Source organism: Hirundo rustica, chromosome 3 (genome assembly GCF_015227805.2).
Source record: "Hirundo rustica isolate bHirRus1 chromosome 3, bHirRus1.pri.v3, whole genome shotgun sequence".
NCBI lineage: Eukaryota > Metazoa > Chordata > Aves > Passeriformes > Hirundinidae > Hirundo > Hirundo rustica.
Genome location: NC_053452.1, coordinates 80183265 through 80202101, shown reverse-complemented (window position 1 = coordinate 80202101; position 18837 = coordinate 80183265). Strand labels below are relative to the sequence as shown.

Here is an 18837-nt window from a genome sequence, read left to right as displayed (position 1 = left end):
CCAATTACCAAGTTCATCTACCAGCTTCAACTCAAACTCCTGTGTTAATCTGAGATGGAACAGAGATCTACCACAGAGAAGACTCCCATTTAACCAGAAGCTGACAGTAAGTTAGAAAAGACAGCAGTTTATAACCAAACAATTACTTTGAAACTGCTTTCTCATCCCCAAAGCAGGTAACTGAAGGCCTTGGGTAGCAACACTTCCACCCCACAACACACAGATCTGGACTTGCCATGTAGGAACTTTACAGTGATTCAGAGACGCAGCACTCCCCCGACAGCAGCAGCCAGCACCAACACAGCAGCAGTCTGTCAACAGCTGAATGTGTCCAACAAGGTTCTCAACCTTGAACAGGCATTACACACCTTCAGCTCTTGCAATACCTGCGCTGTTCCAGCTTGCAGTACATGTACCTGCTCTATCTCATGAACAGATTTCCTTTAGTGTGTCACTGAAATCTGAAGGAAGGCAAGAGCAGCTGCTGTTTGAGTCAGCTACAGCAAGTTACATCACCACTTTTGTGTTCATTCTGTACCAAACATGCTTCCTCAACACAAAACAATATGGCCAATCTAAGGAAAATTTCTCTGCCTCTGAAGAATGACCTGATATTTTAATCCACCTCCTTCTCCTTGTCTAAAACTGACCCACCCACTATTGCTAGTAAATAAAGTTTTCATTTAAACACTCAGATTTAAGTTTATTCATACACAGCAAAACTTCCACCTGCATATTAAAAACAAACAGATTAGAAGTAAATGTTTTATTCTTCCAACTAAATTCCAGTACTACAAGGGCAGTAAAACAATGATACACTGAAAAATTGCAGCAATAAACATTTGTTAAAGACTGATAGAATAAATAAAAACTACAAAAATGAGAAATCATATAAACCCATTCTTAACCCCCAAAAAAGTCATGGAATACAGAAATGCCCTCCTTCACTATTTCACAGGCAGTACTGTGGGCTATTTGCTTAAAATTGTCCTGGGATTACATTCTAACTTAACTGTGATTACAGCTCTGTTGTAGTGCACAGTTATGAAAACCACACTAACTTCAGTCAGAAGTGTCATTCTACATTTTTATTTACACAACCAGTGAAGGGCAACTTCTAGAACACCAGCTTTAATCCTTTACTTTTTCAAACTTATTAACATAAGAAGCCAAATCGTAATGATACAGCAAATGAGGCCACTGGTATTATTACAGGTAGCAAAGGTCCACATCCAGGTGGTACTGACATCAGGGAGCACTCCAAAACCAGTTGCTGCATAAGAGTGGTTGCCACTGACAAAAGCTTGAAATAACCTGTGTTCACAGGGGGGAAAAAAATATGGCATTGCTGCAAGTCTTTACTGGGATAACTTGCAACAATAAAACAGGGTGTATAGGGCAGCCCACATATGCAGAAAGTGTGATTCATGAAACATCTGGAAAGAAAAAAAAAAAAAGGAGTTAATGACAGCAGTAACAAGTATCAGCTCTGTGCAAACCTTCTATGGCAGTATCAAAACTAAAACCCCAGCATGCTATGGAAAACCAGTTCTAGATGATTTAAACAGAAGCTGCATTTTCTCTCACAACTCCCTCTCAACCTCAATATTCCATATTCTCAATTTCGAGTATTCTACCTTGGGGTCTAGCAGCTTAACAACAAACAATGGACATTTAAATTATTGAACATTTGGTAATCCAATGCTGCCACAGGGACCAGAAGAAAGATACTCACAACTGGCAGGCTGTTCTCCATATCGTCGCATGATCTGATCATGCGTGAACTTCACAAATGCGTCATATTGTTCTGCAAGGATGAAGCATTCAAGTATGAGTATTAAGTTTAAATCAAACAGAAAAATACTCAGGGCTAATTTTTATAAACAGAAATCATACAAGTTAAACACACCCCCAACTAGCAGTTGTTTTAAATAACAATACAGTTCATAGCTGCCATTTCTTTTTTATCCTCCAGAACAATTCAGCCAATGTCCCCTTAATGAAGAGACTCTCCCTCACAAATTCTGTAAATGATAAAGATGGCAGTAAACTCAAAGGGAACTACACTGCACAGAGACCTCAATATACCTCACAACTGGCTAAGTATCACACACTGTATTTGAAGCAATCAAGTGTGCCCATTTTACAGACCCATAATGGGGGCAGAGTAGTTACAAGGTCAGTGCTAAGGTTGGAAACTAATTTATCTGCTCCTACCACTACCAGATGTAAGCAAATTAATTTAATGAAATGGAAACATAAAAGTACACGGAAGGAATCTGCTACAGAGTTACAAATTCTCTTTGCTGACAGCCAGAAAATCAAAAGCAAACAAGAAACTGAAAGTATGAAATGTTAATTGACTAACTTTTGAATAACTCCAATCACAAAAGTAGCTAATACGGGAGACACATAGTTGACTGTGGACTGCATAAAAATGGTTACTGTGTCATCTGAAATGAAATCTTGATATGGAACATACTTGGCTTTGAACTAAGCACCGTTATTTCCCAGAAAGGTTACTCTTCTCTACACACACATGCATACAAATACATTTGCAATATTTTATTCACTTTTAATTCTGCATTCATCAGCAGGGTATCACCTTTCAGAATTAGGAAATTGAACAAGGAGAGTAATATCTACCAGATGCCGTTTCTCTCCATTCCCCTTCCTCCCTTGTGGAAAAATACATGTGCAGCAATGTGGGGTGTTCTGAGAAAAGGGCAAGGTCAAAGAAGGCAATCTTCAACCAAAAATGCAGTTAGATTTGTAGTGGTTCCTAGTCCCACAGGTTTGCCCCAATAAAGTCCCCATCCTCTTGCAGGGATGAGCTTCACCTTTGAAGTAAACAGGGTATCAGTAATCAGCAAGTAGTGCAGCAGCAGCCCAAAGTACGGAGCAGACCCAAAGGTCCAAGGACATTTATCCCTGACCAAGGGGGCCTGGGGTCAGCTCCCCTCTGCCCACAAGCAGGACCTGTTTCACTGCGGTTTTGACCAGCGGTTTTTCAGCGGCCATGCGAGGACTTCAGCCAAACAACAAAATAACACGAAGAGCAGACTGAAGGATCTAGTGCCCTGAAACCATTTCAAGAAATAACAGCAACTACAACTTTTCCTAAAAGAATGTATTAAAGGCCAAAATTGAATTTGCGAATGATCTTCTTTAAAGGTGGAAGTCAACATATACAGCTGCTTGGTAACATCATCTTTGTTAGAACTATGGCTTTGCAAACTTTCTTAAAAATCCAGTTACTAAAAAGCCCCTTTCTTGTGACATTCAGATTCAGAAATTAAGCAATCCAAAGGTAGGAGCAGCCTACGTACAGTGAACTACTTGAAAATTTAAGTGAACACCACACAAATACTTACATCACTGTATCATATACACCCTAACTATTTTAAATCAGGTGGCTAAATGACATGAATACAAATACAATTACAATACTACAAAAGGCTGTTTTTCACAGATTCTTTAAAACCTTTCAAGCTAGTGTTTCCCTAAGGCTCTTGCAAAACCGAGTTTGCGCTAACACAGCGGTTTCAGGTAACAGAGGAAGAAAGAGAAATCAGGGCAATGATCTGAGTTTTCCATTTACCAAACATTTATTCTGCACGAAAAGCAACTCTGCTCACAAAGAACATGGAAGACGGAAAGAATAGGCAGTATCTGGCTAACTACCTACATGACAACTCTGATTCAGAAAATATCCAAGATGCAAACATTAAGTCACTGAAAAGAAGCTATTCAAATGAGATTTATTATAGAATTTCCAGTTACATTTCCTTTGACTTCACTTTTGTAACAAAAGAGTATCAGCTTACTGCATGAAGTTTAGAAAAGGATATAACCATTCTCTCAGCAGACAACCATAACTGCCCTTCTATGTAAGGATTTAGAAATTTCTTTTGTCAGTTTTTAAATTCTCATATAATGTTTAAAATGTATTACTGGCTTAATTTATGTGATTCAGTAATATGATCTTCCTAAATTGCTCTTTTGGTGAGCACCATGGTAAGAATAAGTAAACCTAAATCATCTCACTAAACCACGACTCCCAGATGGAATTCAATCCCCTTCCTTTCCCAAAAACAAACCCAACAATGCTCCCTTTGGGACTGAGAGACAGAGCACATGTAAGGAACTTGATAGAAGGGCTTCCTGTTTGTAAAGAACTACAAGCTTGTGCTCCAAAAGTGTCTCGTACAAATGTAAATCTACCTGGTCTTCAAATGGTTATGATCCCTGCTAAATGAAATGCATTTGAGAAAATACAAGAAATGACCCAATTCCTACACATACATAAATCAGGAGAAAAAGTTCTATAGAGTCCTAATTCATCAGGCTGAAGCAGGTTAAAAAGAAAAACACCGAAATGGAACACCAAGCCAAAAGCAGCAAAAGTATTCATGGCTCTAGTTATGGTTTTAAATAGACGTAGATTTAAGAGGGACATAGAACTATAGCAATTTACTACTCAGAAATAGTAGATCAGCAAGTGCAGAATGTGAACAGAACCTCAGGTGCAGAGACAATACTATCACAAGCAACCCACAAGCCTGGTAACTTTCTGCATGAGCATGCCTGTAAAAGGTTTTAATCCCACCTGAAGAGACCTGGCAGCTTTAATTCTGATGCGTTTTCAGGTGGGAAGCAGAACAACTGTAGGTATTCAAAAGCAAGTTTGCAGAACAGTGTGCTCAGATTCCCATTATCATCACACTCAATATTAAATTAGACTCCAAATCATACTGTGAAAGCACCTACCTCTGAATGCACAATAATTTAAGTGCTCAAATGCTAGCAAGAGGCTTAGAAGTAAAGGACCTCAAAAACTAAAGAAAGGTCATATTTACAATGCTGACATTAGCATGATCTTTATGGAAAGAAAAGCTGGAATCAAGTACCATGAATTTCAGCTGAATTGTGAAATACAAGGATTCAGCATGGAGCATCAGAAAAAACAGTTGAACTGACCCCCAAGCAGATACCAAACACTGCTGGCAGCAGTGTAATGGTAAGTACTGGGAAGAGAAAGGGAAATCTTAGGTACAGTCGTCTTGCCAAATTCCAGAAAAAGGAAGTCAGTTCCCAAGCAGGGAAAAACAAAACAAAAAAAACCAGTCCTTTCAAAAAGAGCTCTAAAGGCAGTCTTTCTGGAGGGAAAAAAAAAAAAAAAAAAAAAAAAAAAAAAAAAAAAAAAAAAAAAAAAAAAAAAAAAAGGGGGGGGGGGGGGGGGGAACTGTCAATTCAGACACAACAGCAAGAGAAAGTTCTAACTGTCTGCACTGAGTAGTAATAACTAAGAGTCATACTTTCTATCCAAAGCAGCACAGAAGGAAAAAACCTATCAAAGGGAGTAAACATCACTTTTTCTACCATGTATGTAACCCCACTCCTTCATCAGATTAGGTCAGAAAAAAACATACACTGTAACAAAAGTAAGAGAAGTTTTAAGCTTTCAAACTCACTCCGACATATATTATTCTGAACTCTAAGATACCTGCAAGTTTTGTGGTCAAAATTTCTTCATACTCTTCACGGATTTTCTCTTCACGTTCTTTCAGCAAACGTTCACAGATCATTCCAACTTGTCTGAGAGTAAACAGGGGCTGTTCTTTTTTCAATGGTGATGATGCTGCAGATGAAGTACCTGAAAGTAAATATTTGGGCATACCAATTTACAATTACAAGTAGATCAGAGCCAGTTTTTTATAATCAGGTTTTTTTAACACCTTTTACATTAGAATAACTTTACAAAATATTTGAAGATTTTCTCTGTTATTTGATCCTCCTAATTACTACTGAAGCAGAACTGGATGTTCAAAAGGAAAATGGACAACATCCTCAACCGTCAAAACCCCAAGAGTGTCACACATACACTGTAAACACCATTTACATGGCAGTTGCCATGTACAAATTTAAGCTACTATTTTGTATTAAAATTATAGTACAGTATATTGGTGCCAAGACAGCTGCTTTGCAAAAGCCTTTTATAGTATCAATGACAGAGTAGGCAGGATGGTCTCCTGAAAACAATGCCAGGTTTTTGTCCCACCAATTCTTAAAATGAAAAACATCTTCCAGACCAATGCCATTATTGAAAAAAAAAAAAAAAAAAAAAAAAAAAAAAAAAAAAAAAAAAAAAAAAGGCACCAGTAACCAGTGGGGATGTGTTGTAACACAACAGGTAACAGGGAAAACTATATGGAATCTGACAGAATAACAGAATATAGCAGAATTACACACAATTTGCGGCCAAAAAAGCAACAGTAACTGGTGAGAACGTGTCATAAACCACCAAGTAACTTGAAAAAATTGTTTATAAAAGCGGAGTCTAAGAAAACACAAGAAAATTACACAGAATTATCTGCATACCTGGCAAAGCTGGTCCAGTAAGGAGAAATGCATGTGGCTGTGCATCAGTAGAACAACAAGGATCTGTCTGCTGGAAGCTATTTTCTAAATGTCTTCTCTTCTGCATGCGTTTGTACTCCTGTTTTATGTTGTAGAGAATTTGTTCTAAAAAGAAAAAAAAAACTTTTACATTTCACCATTTTGCTTGATTTCCACTCAAGTATCAAATGCTGTAGATAAATAAGAGATGATAAAAGATAGACAGACTCTTAAAACGTGACCTGCAAAACACACAACGTTTTACCTAAAACATAAAACTATTTAACTAATTAAAAGAAAGGTAACCCAGACTGTTTTCACCAGGAGAACAGGAAGGCCAAGTTTCGGCACCAGAGTACTGCTAATAAAAAACTCAGCATCCTAAAATTTAGGAACAATACAATGTGCATGGATAAAAATTTGGCTATAAAACTTATACTGGTATTAATTATCTTTGCTTCATATATTGTATCTTTAACCTTTCACCCATACACAACATTTATCATTCACAGAGTTAACAGTAACAAGAGACTCTCGAATAAAACATCCACATGAATTGCCATTCCCATCTGTAGGGTGCATGGCCTGCAGGCAAGCACAGAGAAGAGGAAAACACAATTTATACAATATCCATTAAGCACTTACTGCTTAAAATATCAAAGAATTGGAATTTGGCTTCCACTGACACTTCCAGACATTTTAGCAAAGACAACTTTCCAAAACTCAAACACATATAAATCCACATGATACGTCAGAGTTACACAGGACTCCGCTCAGAACTTTCCTATTTCTGTTGCATTTTGCCAATAAAATACCATGGAAACTTAAACCAAATTTAATGTTTGTAATCCATATGCTACCGAGGTTCCATATCTGAACACGTCTAGTAAGGAACCACGTGATGCAGCTAACTTCAGCTACCACCTTCTTCAGTCAGTGGCTGAAGCCTCTGCTAGACCAAGTGGAAGCAAACACCAATTTTCAGCTCAGATGTTTAAATGCTGTCATGGTTCAATTCCATGAGTCAGTCTAGAGATTTCCAATTCATAGAGAGAAAACTGTTTTGAGTCAACTGCAGTGTCAGCAAAGGAGCTTTCTTGGATTTTGTCCATTGATTAAGGACTTGATACCTTTTCAGTCCCATGCCTGCAGCTGTACAATTTTCTCCGACCTCTAATGGGAGGTCAGTAATATGGTTCAAAGAAGCAACAAATGCAGAAGAAAATAATAAAACAGTAATAAAAAAGCATAGCAGGTAAATTAAGAGAAGCAGCCACAAGAAACTGGTGGGGGGATGGAGGATTCATACTTTCTGTAGGACAAGATACACACACTCCTGTAGGTTACCAAAGTACACAAATCATGTTAAACCAGGATGCAGTCAAGCTTCCAAAATTAAACACAATCCCATGCAGAGCTGGTCATGTGCATACACACATCAGTCAGAGAAAGGCCTGACAATATTTATACTCAATGGCATTATGGTAGTAGAACAATACTTCTCAAAATCAAATGCTGTTCTGGCTGCAGTGATACTGCGTAACTTTGAATGGGAACCAAACAGCTCATACGATTATCTATCTAATGCATGTTTACACTATGAGAAACATGACTGCATGACTGCACATATTCACACTGCATTTGTATTAACTGAAGAACAAAATGGACCATGACCATCCTTCTTTATCCTGGCCATACTTTCCGAATTCCACGTGAATCGCAAAAAAATTAGGCAAATTTCAGGTATAACAACTGGGATAAAAATCTTTTCTACAGTTCTCATTTCTTTTTTGTTTTTGCAGAAACATTTTCAAACCACATTAACCACTAAAATCATTATGGACAAAAAAACGTAAACAGACTGGTCAACTGATAAAACTGCAAGAGTTAAATCAACAATCATATGCCATGTCTCCTTCAGTCCTAACAAACCCTGGAAATTAAACAAGGAATAATTTAGAGGAAATGTTAAAATACCAGCCAGAACAAAAGGAGCAAAAGCAAGAGGGGATGTGTGGGGGAACCAGGGAGAGGAAGCAGAGAAATCTGGTGTGGACTTTGGGAAAACAGTAACAACTAGGATAGAAAATTAAGATTTGTGCACATGATTCTACTCCAAATTGTACTGAATTGTGGACAAGAAGTCTCAATGATATTACAGCAATTTCATCTACTTCTAATTTGGCAACATTTATCAAATTCCCACATTCAAATCTTGCTGTGAAAACCAAAAATCTCAAGAAACACTACTGACAGATACTGAGAGATCCCCATCCTGACAAAATCACTTTAACAGTTAGAATTACTATGACTTCAGCCAAAGGTATAGAACTAAGCAAAGCTTAAGAGAAAGGACTATTTAAACATGACACTGCCTACACTGCAAACAGCAACCAGGAGAAAAAAAGCCTGAAATGTTAAGCACTGACTGAACAGTTGCTAAGCGTGTCCATAACCTGGTTTGGTAAATGGCATTCCTCTACTCAGACTAACTTCAAAGATTTAAGCACAACTGCTCAGCAGAGAGAACTGGACTGTAAGGTGTACTCAGTACCTTGCTGATAGCAGGCAAGCAGACTGACTCATCTCATACTTCCCGATTTCCACCGCTTATAAAATGGAGATTAACAGTCAAGAAACGCCAGTCTAACATGGCACCAAACTTTCAATGACTTCTCACATGAATGATGAGACCAGGAATGCTTCAAATAAAGCAGGCACATTTTTATATCAGCAAAGACTAAGCAGACATAAAACTACTTCACTGTGAAGTACAATGTAAGCCTGCAAATATTTATGACTCGTTTTAAATGAAAATCTGAATTCCAATTTAAAATAATTTAATACAGTATGACAAACAGCTTAAAAGCACCAAGTTACTTCTCTCATTTATGGTTCTGTTTCACAATTCCAGACAAATATATTAACATTTCTACAGCATCTCAGCACTTGCAGGAAGCCATGAAATATTAAGGTAGTGCAAACCAGAAAACTTCTGAACACCACCTATACAGCAGACATCTAAGTGTAAAGACTTAAAACTCTGACCCAGTTAAACAAAGCTTAGAATCCATAGATCCAACCTATTTTTGCTTCCAGAAAACCTTCCTGCTTTTTCAAGTTCAGTTTTTTAACTTCTCCAGCTTCCAATTAGTTCTGACTATTCTCTCTGCAGTGCACAACTGAGCTAAAATGTGCACTGAACTGGTGTCAAGCACAGCACAGCTCTTTTATGTGCCTCAGTGTGGAGGCTCAAATTGTCCTTTAAAACAATGACATGCATTTTAATTAACAAATTATTTTACATATAAAAACTTAGAATCTGAAAGTACACTCATTAAAGAAAATCAACTCTGTCACCTTCTCTAAGACTGTAAAATTTAAGTGAAAACTTGCATAGCATATATTACAACTTACTAGATATTTTAAATAAAAGCTTTCATTCACCTTGAACATACACTGAAGTTCAAATCAGATATTGTACATCAGACAATGATTTGATCCAACATGACTAAAGAAATACATTTAATATGATGAAACACACATCACTGTGGCCCATCCTCAGTTTCTTTGTGATTTCACTCTACCCTCCCTGTGCTCAGTGGTTCCTACTGGTTAGAGATGCCTCTGAAGGCACAGAGATATTTAACAGCAAACAGGAGGCAGAGGTGCTGAAAGTGAAAATCAGGCTCGTCGGACAGAAGAAAAAGCCATACTGCTAACACACTGAAATGAATTAGTACTTCAAAAATAGCATTTCAAATTCAACATGACTTTGAATCTCTACTAGTTACACAAGAATCTGTTTTATGCCCCCTTCTCCTTCAGGTTCAAGGCTAAGATTGACAAATGAAAACTGCTATCATCTCACCATACCCACCAAAGGCATCAGGGGTTCAGTTAAATACACCTGACTATAATCAAGTGCATGGATGCTCTTTTTTTATCCAGAGCTGTGTACTAAGAGCATGAAGTTCCATAGGTTCTTTAAATTTTGCATTAACATCTTTCAGAACTTGAGATGCCATTTGGAGAATGAAGTTTTCCGAATGAAGAGAGGATGAAATATGAACAGGGTAAATTAGAGTTCAACTTTGACGTCTGAAATATGATTGTCACACTAATGGATTACAAAGCCAAATATTAATTTCCAAGGAGTGAATGTAGACTTTAATTCATGATAAGAAGTCAAGTTAATATTTTTCAAAATTCTGCCATCTAATTACTTCATCCTGACCTGTAATTACCTAGAAATTGTGTACAAAGGAAACAGCAGTTCATCTTTAAAAGTTAACAAGGCAAACAATTATTTTCTCCATTTTAATAACAGCTTATCAGCCATGAAGATGCTGATTGTTTCACATGAAGGACTTTCTTCTTTGGGCTTGATTTTTAAACTATCAATCTCTCATCGCAGTTCCTGGCTTCCCTAATTTAGCTAAGGAAAATTCAGCAAAATACACAGGAAGGTGACTCAATGGGATGAAATCAGAGTAGCAGTCTTCCTGGCCTGAAATGGAACCTTTAGCTGAAGTTTCAGTTTGCACTGTCACCATTCAACATATGTATTCAAACCCGAAGCATGCCTGAGATTTCTTCTAAGTAATCAATCAAATGTTATCCTGATGTCAATGGAATACGTCTTTAGGGACTTCAGCTTCTGTTAAAGCAAAACTGCTCCACTGTCCTTGTTCAAATTAATATATAACATTTCCATTAGGCTTTCAACCTTATTCAACACCTAGCTGATGTTACCACATTCCTACTTTTGGTCTCCCCACTAGACTACTGACATATAATGTTAATTTCAAGATGCCAGTTTCCCCTAAAGGCAGCACTGCAGCAGAGCAATGGGTAAAGGTATTCCTCAAGGGTTTTTTCTACCTAACCAGTGAACGCTGGCAGAGACAGAGATTAAAACAACCCAAATATTCCTCTTGCTCTCTTGCTTTGGTCTCAGGTATCAACCACTCCACTTACGCTTCTTAATTCGGCACGTTTAGAGGTCAGTAACAGAATGTTAACTTTTGGAAACCATACTCCCCCTCAGAGGAGCATGCTCTAAGCCAGAGAGAAAACATGGTACGGGGTACATGCTGACACCTCACAGCCACTGCCTAGAACTACAGAATGGACAGAAGCAGCTTGCCACAGACTGGGGCACAGAGCAGGCCACCTCACGAGATCCAGTTACTCCAGGTTTCCGGCTGACAAAAGTTCTGGTTCTCCCACAAGCTGGATGCTCACATATGCATTACCTCATTCTGCAAATGTATTATTTCAGGAAGTCCCAGTTCTCCTGATCAAGGGATCGAGGAATGAAAAATAAATCAAGCAATGCAAAATGTATTAAGACACAGCAATTAGATCTTTCCTTCACATGAAAAACTGCCACATTGCATTTATCAGACTTGCCACTGAAACAAAAAAAACGGCTTCAACATTTTATGACGTCTACAACCAAGGGGATTTAACATTTATAGTCACCACAGGCATCTATACAAAAATTTCTCATGTAAATTAAATTATGAAGTCCAGATGCAGCCATTACGTGACTTTTTTTAAGGGGTGGGAATGTTTTGTCTTTTAAAATCCTAATGATTTCTGCAATACTGGAGCACAATGAGAAACTTGGCATCTCACCAAGATAATTTAGCAATAAATACACATGTGGATATGTTAACAAAACAAAAATTAAACAGAAAGAGATGCAGCACTACTAATATGTCACATTCCAAAGCCACTGGATCTGTTCATTTAAAATGCCTGGCCATTGCCTGACCAAGTTTTAGACAGAAGTAGTTCAGTTTGCTGTAAGAGGGCAACTCAAAGGTCATAGGAGGACAGCCCACAGGGAAGACTTACAGTTCCTCCTATTCCAAAAGGTCAAAGACTTTGAAAAACTGTGTCAATTACATCGATATTTTTCCAGACTATTCTGTGAAAGAAAAAACACATACTAAAGGCAAATTTATCTACCTTCTGTTTGTAAAGAGTCCCTCATGAGAGGCCTGTTCTCAACCCTCTATGGTTTTTAGTTTGCAACATTAGTTAGTTGCTGGTGAAGTGCTGAGGCAGATGAATGTTTCAGACGGAGGAAAAACTGCATGTGCTCAAGGTGGTGGATTTTTAAATTATTTCATCCTTTTTGACTGCAAAAAGGTCTTTCAAGTTAACCTCTGGTTTTGGATGAAGTGTGGAAAAAAACTTGTTATCTCAGTCTCTCTTTAGAGTTTCTATGTACCAGGAATTAGGAGATTTAAATCCCTAAGACCAACATTATTTCTCCCTTCTGTCCCACCAATTTCTTTCAACTCTATTTCCCACTGTAGCTTCAATCTCAGAAATATCCAGACATGCAGGCCTTCTCAACCTGCCTCTGAATTTAAAAAAATGAAATCTTTGTTTTTTCCTCCCCACTCTCAAACAACTTGCCATCTGCGTAAAACTGCAAACAATGGTTCCAAAACATCCAGCAAAGAAAATGGAAATAATATTGCCAATGTTTTTCTCCTTTCACCCTTGAATTCATTGAACAGCTCTGAAACAGAAAAGTACCCTCTGGACTTCAGAGGAAACCCTACAAGTGTATGCGTAACACATAGGCAGCATCCAGACCCCAGTGCAGTTATTCAAATTACACAAAACAGTCTCATTTATAGCTAAAACTTACATGAAACTAAAACTCATCTGTAGTATTCTAGCAGTAGAAAAATATTTAAGAGGAGCCAGTCTTTCAAAACTAAACCAGTTTTATGCTAGGCAGGTATGTTCTGCACTGCTTATAGTGAACACAGTTTTAAAAACATCATTCTACATGCAAATAATGCTAACGCTAAGAATTAGCAATTGTACTCATGAGAATGCCCAAGCCATTAAGCACAATTCCACAGAAAGTACAGACTGTAAAGCCACAATTACAGTTTGGCTGCCAAATTCACCGAGAAACTGGAAGTGACCTAACAGCTGTTCAAATAACCACAAAATATTAAAACACTCTTGTGAGAGATAAATTTCATCTTGAATAAGCCTACCCTCTCTCAAACAGACATTGGTTATTTGTCTATGACCACTCTATACAGACAGCTGCTCTCTCATCTGACTACCACACTGTATTCTGTTCTCAGCACACCCCTCCATCAATCTGTAGTCTGCTTCCAGATAATTCATTTTTGAAATTATGAACGCTGTGGTTAAGAAGTCCTGGTGCTGATATGGTCTCCACTGTGTGAAGTTAAACACTACCAGGTCAGAATATCAGATAGAAGAAAAATTTTCATGCATGAACTTAAAATGAAGTCTAAGCATCAGGTTCTTTATATCCAGAGCTCTGATTTCATATGAACACTAATTTTCATGACACAAAATGCAGACAGATGCTTTTTAAGTGTTGGAAATCTAAGGACTACTGTAACAGGCTGAGAAAAACCCAAGTCAACTGAATTCTGGCTATTGCTAAAAAATTTCCCAACACAAAAACTAGCACAAAATGGTGACTCGGGAACACTTTTTAAATTGGACTGGAATTCTTTTCACAAATACAGCAAGGTTTATCTGATCCTAATGCAGACATCTGCATCAGAAATAGTCATGTGAACTCATTTTAGAGTCGATGGAAACACTAGGCCTCAACCTAAGTCAGAACTCTAGAATAAACCACCTGATTCTTCTAAGTGACTGCCAGTGAGAATGCAAACTATTAGTTCAGAGGTACATTTACTAAATTAGATGAATCACAACAATCTTTTAACAGGCCTCTTTAAAATTATGAGCTCTATTTTGCTCACTGAGCAAATGAAATATACAGCATGTGATAATACCCCCAAATTCAACTGAAATTAAAAGCTAAGCAAGCTGATAAACAGATACATTTACACAAGCACACTCTAAAGATTTTCTGTGTAACGGAAACCACAGAGGGAGCTTTTAAGCAAAACCCATGTAAATGTGCACAACTTATAAATGTTTCAAGTTTTGCTTAGGAGTATTCAGGTGCTGTACAAGACATTTTGATTTACTTTCATTCACTCTTCATTATACTAAACACATCTTTTATACATAAAATGCATCCCTGTCTGTACAGAGATCACCTTGTCACATGGATTACCACCTGCATCTCTGATTTTATCAGGAGATGGAGCCCTGTATTTGCTCAATTTCAGTAACATTTCAGTTTTGAAGCCCTTCAGAATGATTAGGGTAGAAGCTTAGATATTACCTCAAATACTGCTGTAGGTTGTCTCTTCTGAAAATTTTATTGATTTGCCTCTTTCAGCAATGTATATTTACTGGCTAGACAATATTTCTATTAAATATTCATAACCTAAGCTCTCCAAATGCCAAAGAAACCAAAAGCAATCACTGCAAAGAAGCAACACTTATCCTCTAAAAGAATTAAATCAGGTCTGATTTTAAATATCTATTTCAGAGTACATGTAATGCCTCGCTGTACCAGGGAGTGCCATCCATCACAACTCTCATCCCAGACCGCTGACTCATTCAAGATCCTTTCCTAGAGGTTCAAAAAAAAAAAAAAAATCAAGGCACTGATGCCAAGTTTTACTCTGTATGCCCTCTATATTTCCTCCATAGCAATTTTTTTATTATTTAAAACCTCTAAAAAAAATGTATTGAATGGTACCATTTTCCAAAGTAAAAATACTGAAACAAGGCACCGGCCTACGTGTAGATGGCAATTTGAACATTCAAACTTAGTGCCTGGTAACCTGGAGCCAACTTTTGTTATAAAAGGGAGTACCAAACACAACGGCGGAAGGAATTCTGCTGCAACAACTGCAGAGGGCTTTTTTTTTTTTCCCCTGCACACAAAGGACACGGATACATCCGTACCTCGGCGCTACAGCCGCTCATGGCCGCGATCTGCACCGTCCCTGAGTGCACTGCTGGAAGCTGCCCCCTGGACTAAGCATGGCACGGGCCAATCAACCCTGCGTGCCCGGCCAAGATTCGCTCCTTCCTTCTCTCCCTACTCGCTGCTAAAAAGAACTCGGTTGATTTTTAATTGACATCCATTACACAAGCAGACCTCGAGCTTTTAGGGCCGCCGGTTGACTCATCTCTTGCACCTTAAGAATGTAAAAAGGGCTTCGTTCTTGCCCCGCGTCTCCCAGACGAGAGGAGGAGACCGCCCGATTCCATTTTATCTGCCCTAAAGGCAACTCTCACCCTTGCACACAACTGCTTTTAACGCTCGGTTTTCCTACGGAACTTTTAAGGATACCACAGAATGGGTTAACCGGGACGATGGACCGTATAAAGGGGCTGGGAAGTGGGATTACCCCTTTGTTTTATCCGCTTTTGCTTTTTCCCACTGGCGTCTTGCGGGTGATGGATGACAGGCCGGCCTCCCCGCCCTGCCCCCCTCGCCCTCCCCCGATGTCTGAGCAACGGGAGGAGGTGCCGCCGCCTCGACCCACCGATAATGGCTGCGAGAAGGGATCGACTGGGGCCCCGCCGACTCCCGACCCCAGCCCAACCTCGGTCACACCCCCGCCCCCTGCCGCCCCCAGCGTTTCCGCAGCTCGGCTCGCCCCTGCGGCTCTCCTTGCCACATCCAGGCACCCGCGGAACAGGAGGGGAAAAAAAAAAAAAAAGAAAAAAAGAAAAAAAGCCGGCCTCCTCCTTTCCTAGGATCGAGCCTCCCCCGAACAGCACCCCCACCCCGCCCCGTCCGCCGCTCGGGTCCTTTTCTCTAGTCTCACCCCCCCGCTTTCACCGACCCCTTTCCTATGGCCACCCGCCCGCGTCGGCTCAACCCGCCCCCCCTCCTTCCTCCCCGTCCCTCCTCCTCCTCCCCCTCCTCTCCTGCTGCAAACGGCCATTTCTATTGTGTCTCTCGGTGCCAAGCCGAGCAGGGATCGCCCCGGCCGCTGCCAGCCGCACAGCCCGGCAGAAAATGGCTGGAGGGGGACGCCAGACCCACCCAAACACCCCCCCCCCCGCCCTCCCTCTTCCCCGCTTCCCGGCCGCATTCCCGGCCCCCTCCCCGCCGAACTGCCCCGGGGTGGAGGGGTGGGGGGGCTGCCGGGCGCAAGGAGTGCCGCGTCCCTCACCTGTGGTGAGCCGGGACGACACCTCTCCGAAGGGCGAGGGCTCCATGCGCAGGTATTTCTGCGGGGAGGAGGCAGCGGCGGCGAAGGAGGAGGAGGCGGCTGAGGCCGGGGCTGACAATGGCGCACATCGCCTTCGCTTCGGGGACGCCGGGCTCAGCAGCGGGTCGAAATCCAGAGTCCTTTTCAAAGTGGCGCCGCAAGCCATGGCGCGGAGCGGCCAAGGGGGCTCGGAGCGAGGGGCAGCGGTGAAGGCGGCAGCAGCCGGCCCTGCCCAGAGGCGTCTTCCCCGCTGTCTGGAGTGGGCTGGGGGGGAGGGAAAGGAAAGGAGGGGGCGGCTGCGTCAGGGCCGCCTCCGCCGCCTCCCCGCCGGCCTCTCTCTAGGGAGCAGCCCCGGCAGCGGCAGCAGCAGCCCCGGTTCAGTTCGGCTGGACCTCCGCTCTCCCCGCCCGCTCCGCCCTGCCCGGCCGGGACAAATTCCGCCCGCGGCCGGTGGCGGGGCACGAGCAGTGCCGAGGGGCGCGGTGCCGGTCCCAGGTGCGCGGTGCGGGGCGGCCGATGCGGGGCGATGGCGATGGCGGGGCCCGGGCGGCGGCGATGGCGGCGGCGATGGCGCTCCCGGCCGTAACCCCCGCACCAGCAATATGGCGTCAACAACAACGCCGCCGGTTCAAACGCCAGCCCCCCCCGCCGCAGAGGCTCACGGGACTCGTGGTTTCTCCGCCCCGGCCCCCGGCGCTCAAAGGCAGGAAGGCCGCTGGGGAGCTGGGACTACAGCTCCCGGTGCGCACTGTACCGGCAGGGTAGGCTTCCGGGTTCTGGTTTAAATCCCCCCTGGGAGGGTGCGGGCTGGGGTGTGGATGGAGGACGCGGCGGGACCCTTGGGAAGGGCCGGCAGGTCCCCTTGGAACGCGGGGACACAAAGGAGGCGATGGTGCTGCCCTGCTCTCTGTTAGCGCAGCTATCGAGCGGGCCGGACGGCTGAGCTACGTCCGCGTGGCGCTTGCCTGCATGTGAAATCGAGGGCAAAGTGCGTTTAGTGGCCTCCATAGTGAGGGCAGAGCAGGGAGCGTGCGGGAGTCCGAGGTGACAGCTAAGGACAAGCATGGAAAAAACTCATGATGTCGGGATCTGTGTCACGGCGTAACCGAGTGGTTTCCTTGAAGTTGCATAAAGCACGTTCTTGCTTAAGGAGTGTGGTGAGGAAAGAGGTTCAAAGAACTATAAAGCTGCTGCTGGGAAGAGCACAGCTCTTTCCTGTGCAGCTTCCTGACTGAAGCAAACTGTGTTACAGGTCACCACAGTGGGAAAGCTAACAGAGGTTGATAACCCCCAAAATGTATGTAACTTTTAGATTTCTGGTATCTAATACTGTTAGCTTGACCATGAGCACAAAGACAGGTTGTCTTTGAAAGACAAAATTATGGATATGCCCTCATAAAGTTTTAACATTTGGTGGTTTTTTGATTGTGTTCTGAAGTGTAAGCTAGGCTTACACTTTCTCTAATGGCATTAAAAAAACCCATAAACCTTACCATTCTCTGGAAGTAGGATTTGCTGTAGTATGTGTTTGGTGTGTGGCATACATTGTTAATTAAGCCATAGTGGCACCCAGTCAGTCTAAACTCCAATCTGATTGTGCTGCTCTTGGGGTAGCTGAGGCTTCAGGCGGTGGGGTAACCTAGCAGAGCCTTCCTTCTCAACAAGTATTTTGTTTTCTGAGACAGCTTGTTACAATGTTGGAACAATTAGCTGAAGTTTACCTTATGCTTGCCTGAGTTGCCTTGGCCTAAAATTAATACTGGAAAATTGCAAAATGATTCCTCTGCTGTGAGCTGTTCCTCTGAAGGGGAAGTACTTGGAGTGTTTCCTTGGAAATAGGGATGCTGACAAGCCTTTCTAAAACTAAGACAAGTTCTGCTTCTCTGCAGCAAGACTCAGGAAATGTACTGATGTTATTGCAGTGTCACAATTGTCCTACTATTAGCATACTGGTATAACTACTTCTGTGGACACTCTTCTTTGGAATAATGCTGGCTGGTTTTCCATTCATTTAATTCTTCATTTCCATTGCATTTCCCTAAGCATATAGCTTTCCCTGTGCTTGGGCACCAGTGTTAAGTATTCTTACCAAGCACTTAACCCAGTAAGACTAAGGCAAAATTGCTCTTGCAGGCTTTGAATTAAGGAAACCCCAAGTGTCTCTCAATGTGTGTATGATGCACCTGTTTAGTTTAGAATGCTCTGTGCCCTGCTTCTGCCATCAATTGTATGCTGAGAATTGCTTGTGTTTGGGTGCAGTAGTGGCAAAAAAAGGATATGTTTCAGAGTAACCAGTATTTCCCCATTGAAATTATCATTTTAGATA

At 41.5% G+C, this 18837-nt stretch overlaps 1 protein-coding gene across 1 annotated transcript; it reads right to left on the bottom strand.

The window, feature by feature from the left end:
- Positions 1-751: 751 nt before the first annotated feature.
- AKIRIN2 (akirin 2) lies at positions 752-17110 on the bottom strand. The gene is made up of 5 exons (XM_040058698.2): positions 16473-17110; positions 6382-6525; positions 5507-5656; positions 1736-1807; positions 752-1436 (listed from the first exon to the last, which is right to left on the bottom strand). Exons 1-5 carry the CDS (start codon positions 16675-16677, stop codon positions 1426-1428), a joined length of 582 nt encoding a protein of 193 aa, XP_039914632.1. The 5' UTR covers positions 16678-17110; the 3' UTR covers positions 752-1425.
- Between the last annotated feature and the right edge of the window lie 1727 nt (positions 17111-18837).

Excerpts from the sequence above, each read along its gene's own strand:
- AKIRIN2 (XM_040058698.2), bottom strand. The coding sequence starts at position 16,677 with ATGGCTTGCGGCGCCACTTTGAAAAGGACTCTGGATTTCGACCCGCTG. Across the intron at positions 6,526-16,472 it reads GTCGTCCCGGCTCACCACAG|AACAAATTCTCTACAACATA; the intron begins GTGAGGGACGCG and ends TTTTCTTTTTAG. Across the intron at positions 1,808-5,506 it reads TTTGACCACAAAACTTGCAG|AACAATATGACGCATTTGTG; the intron begins GTATCTTAGAGT and ends TCATCCTTGCAG.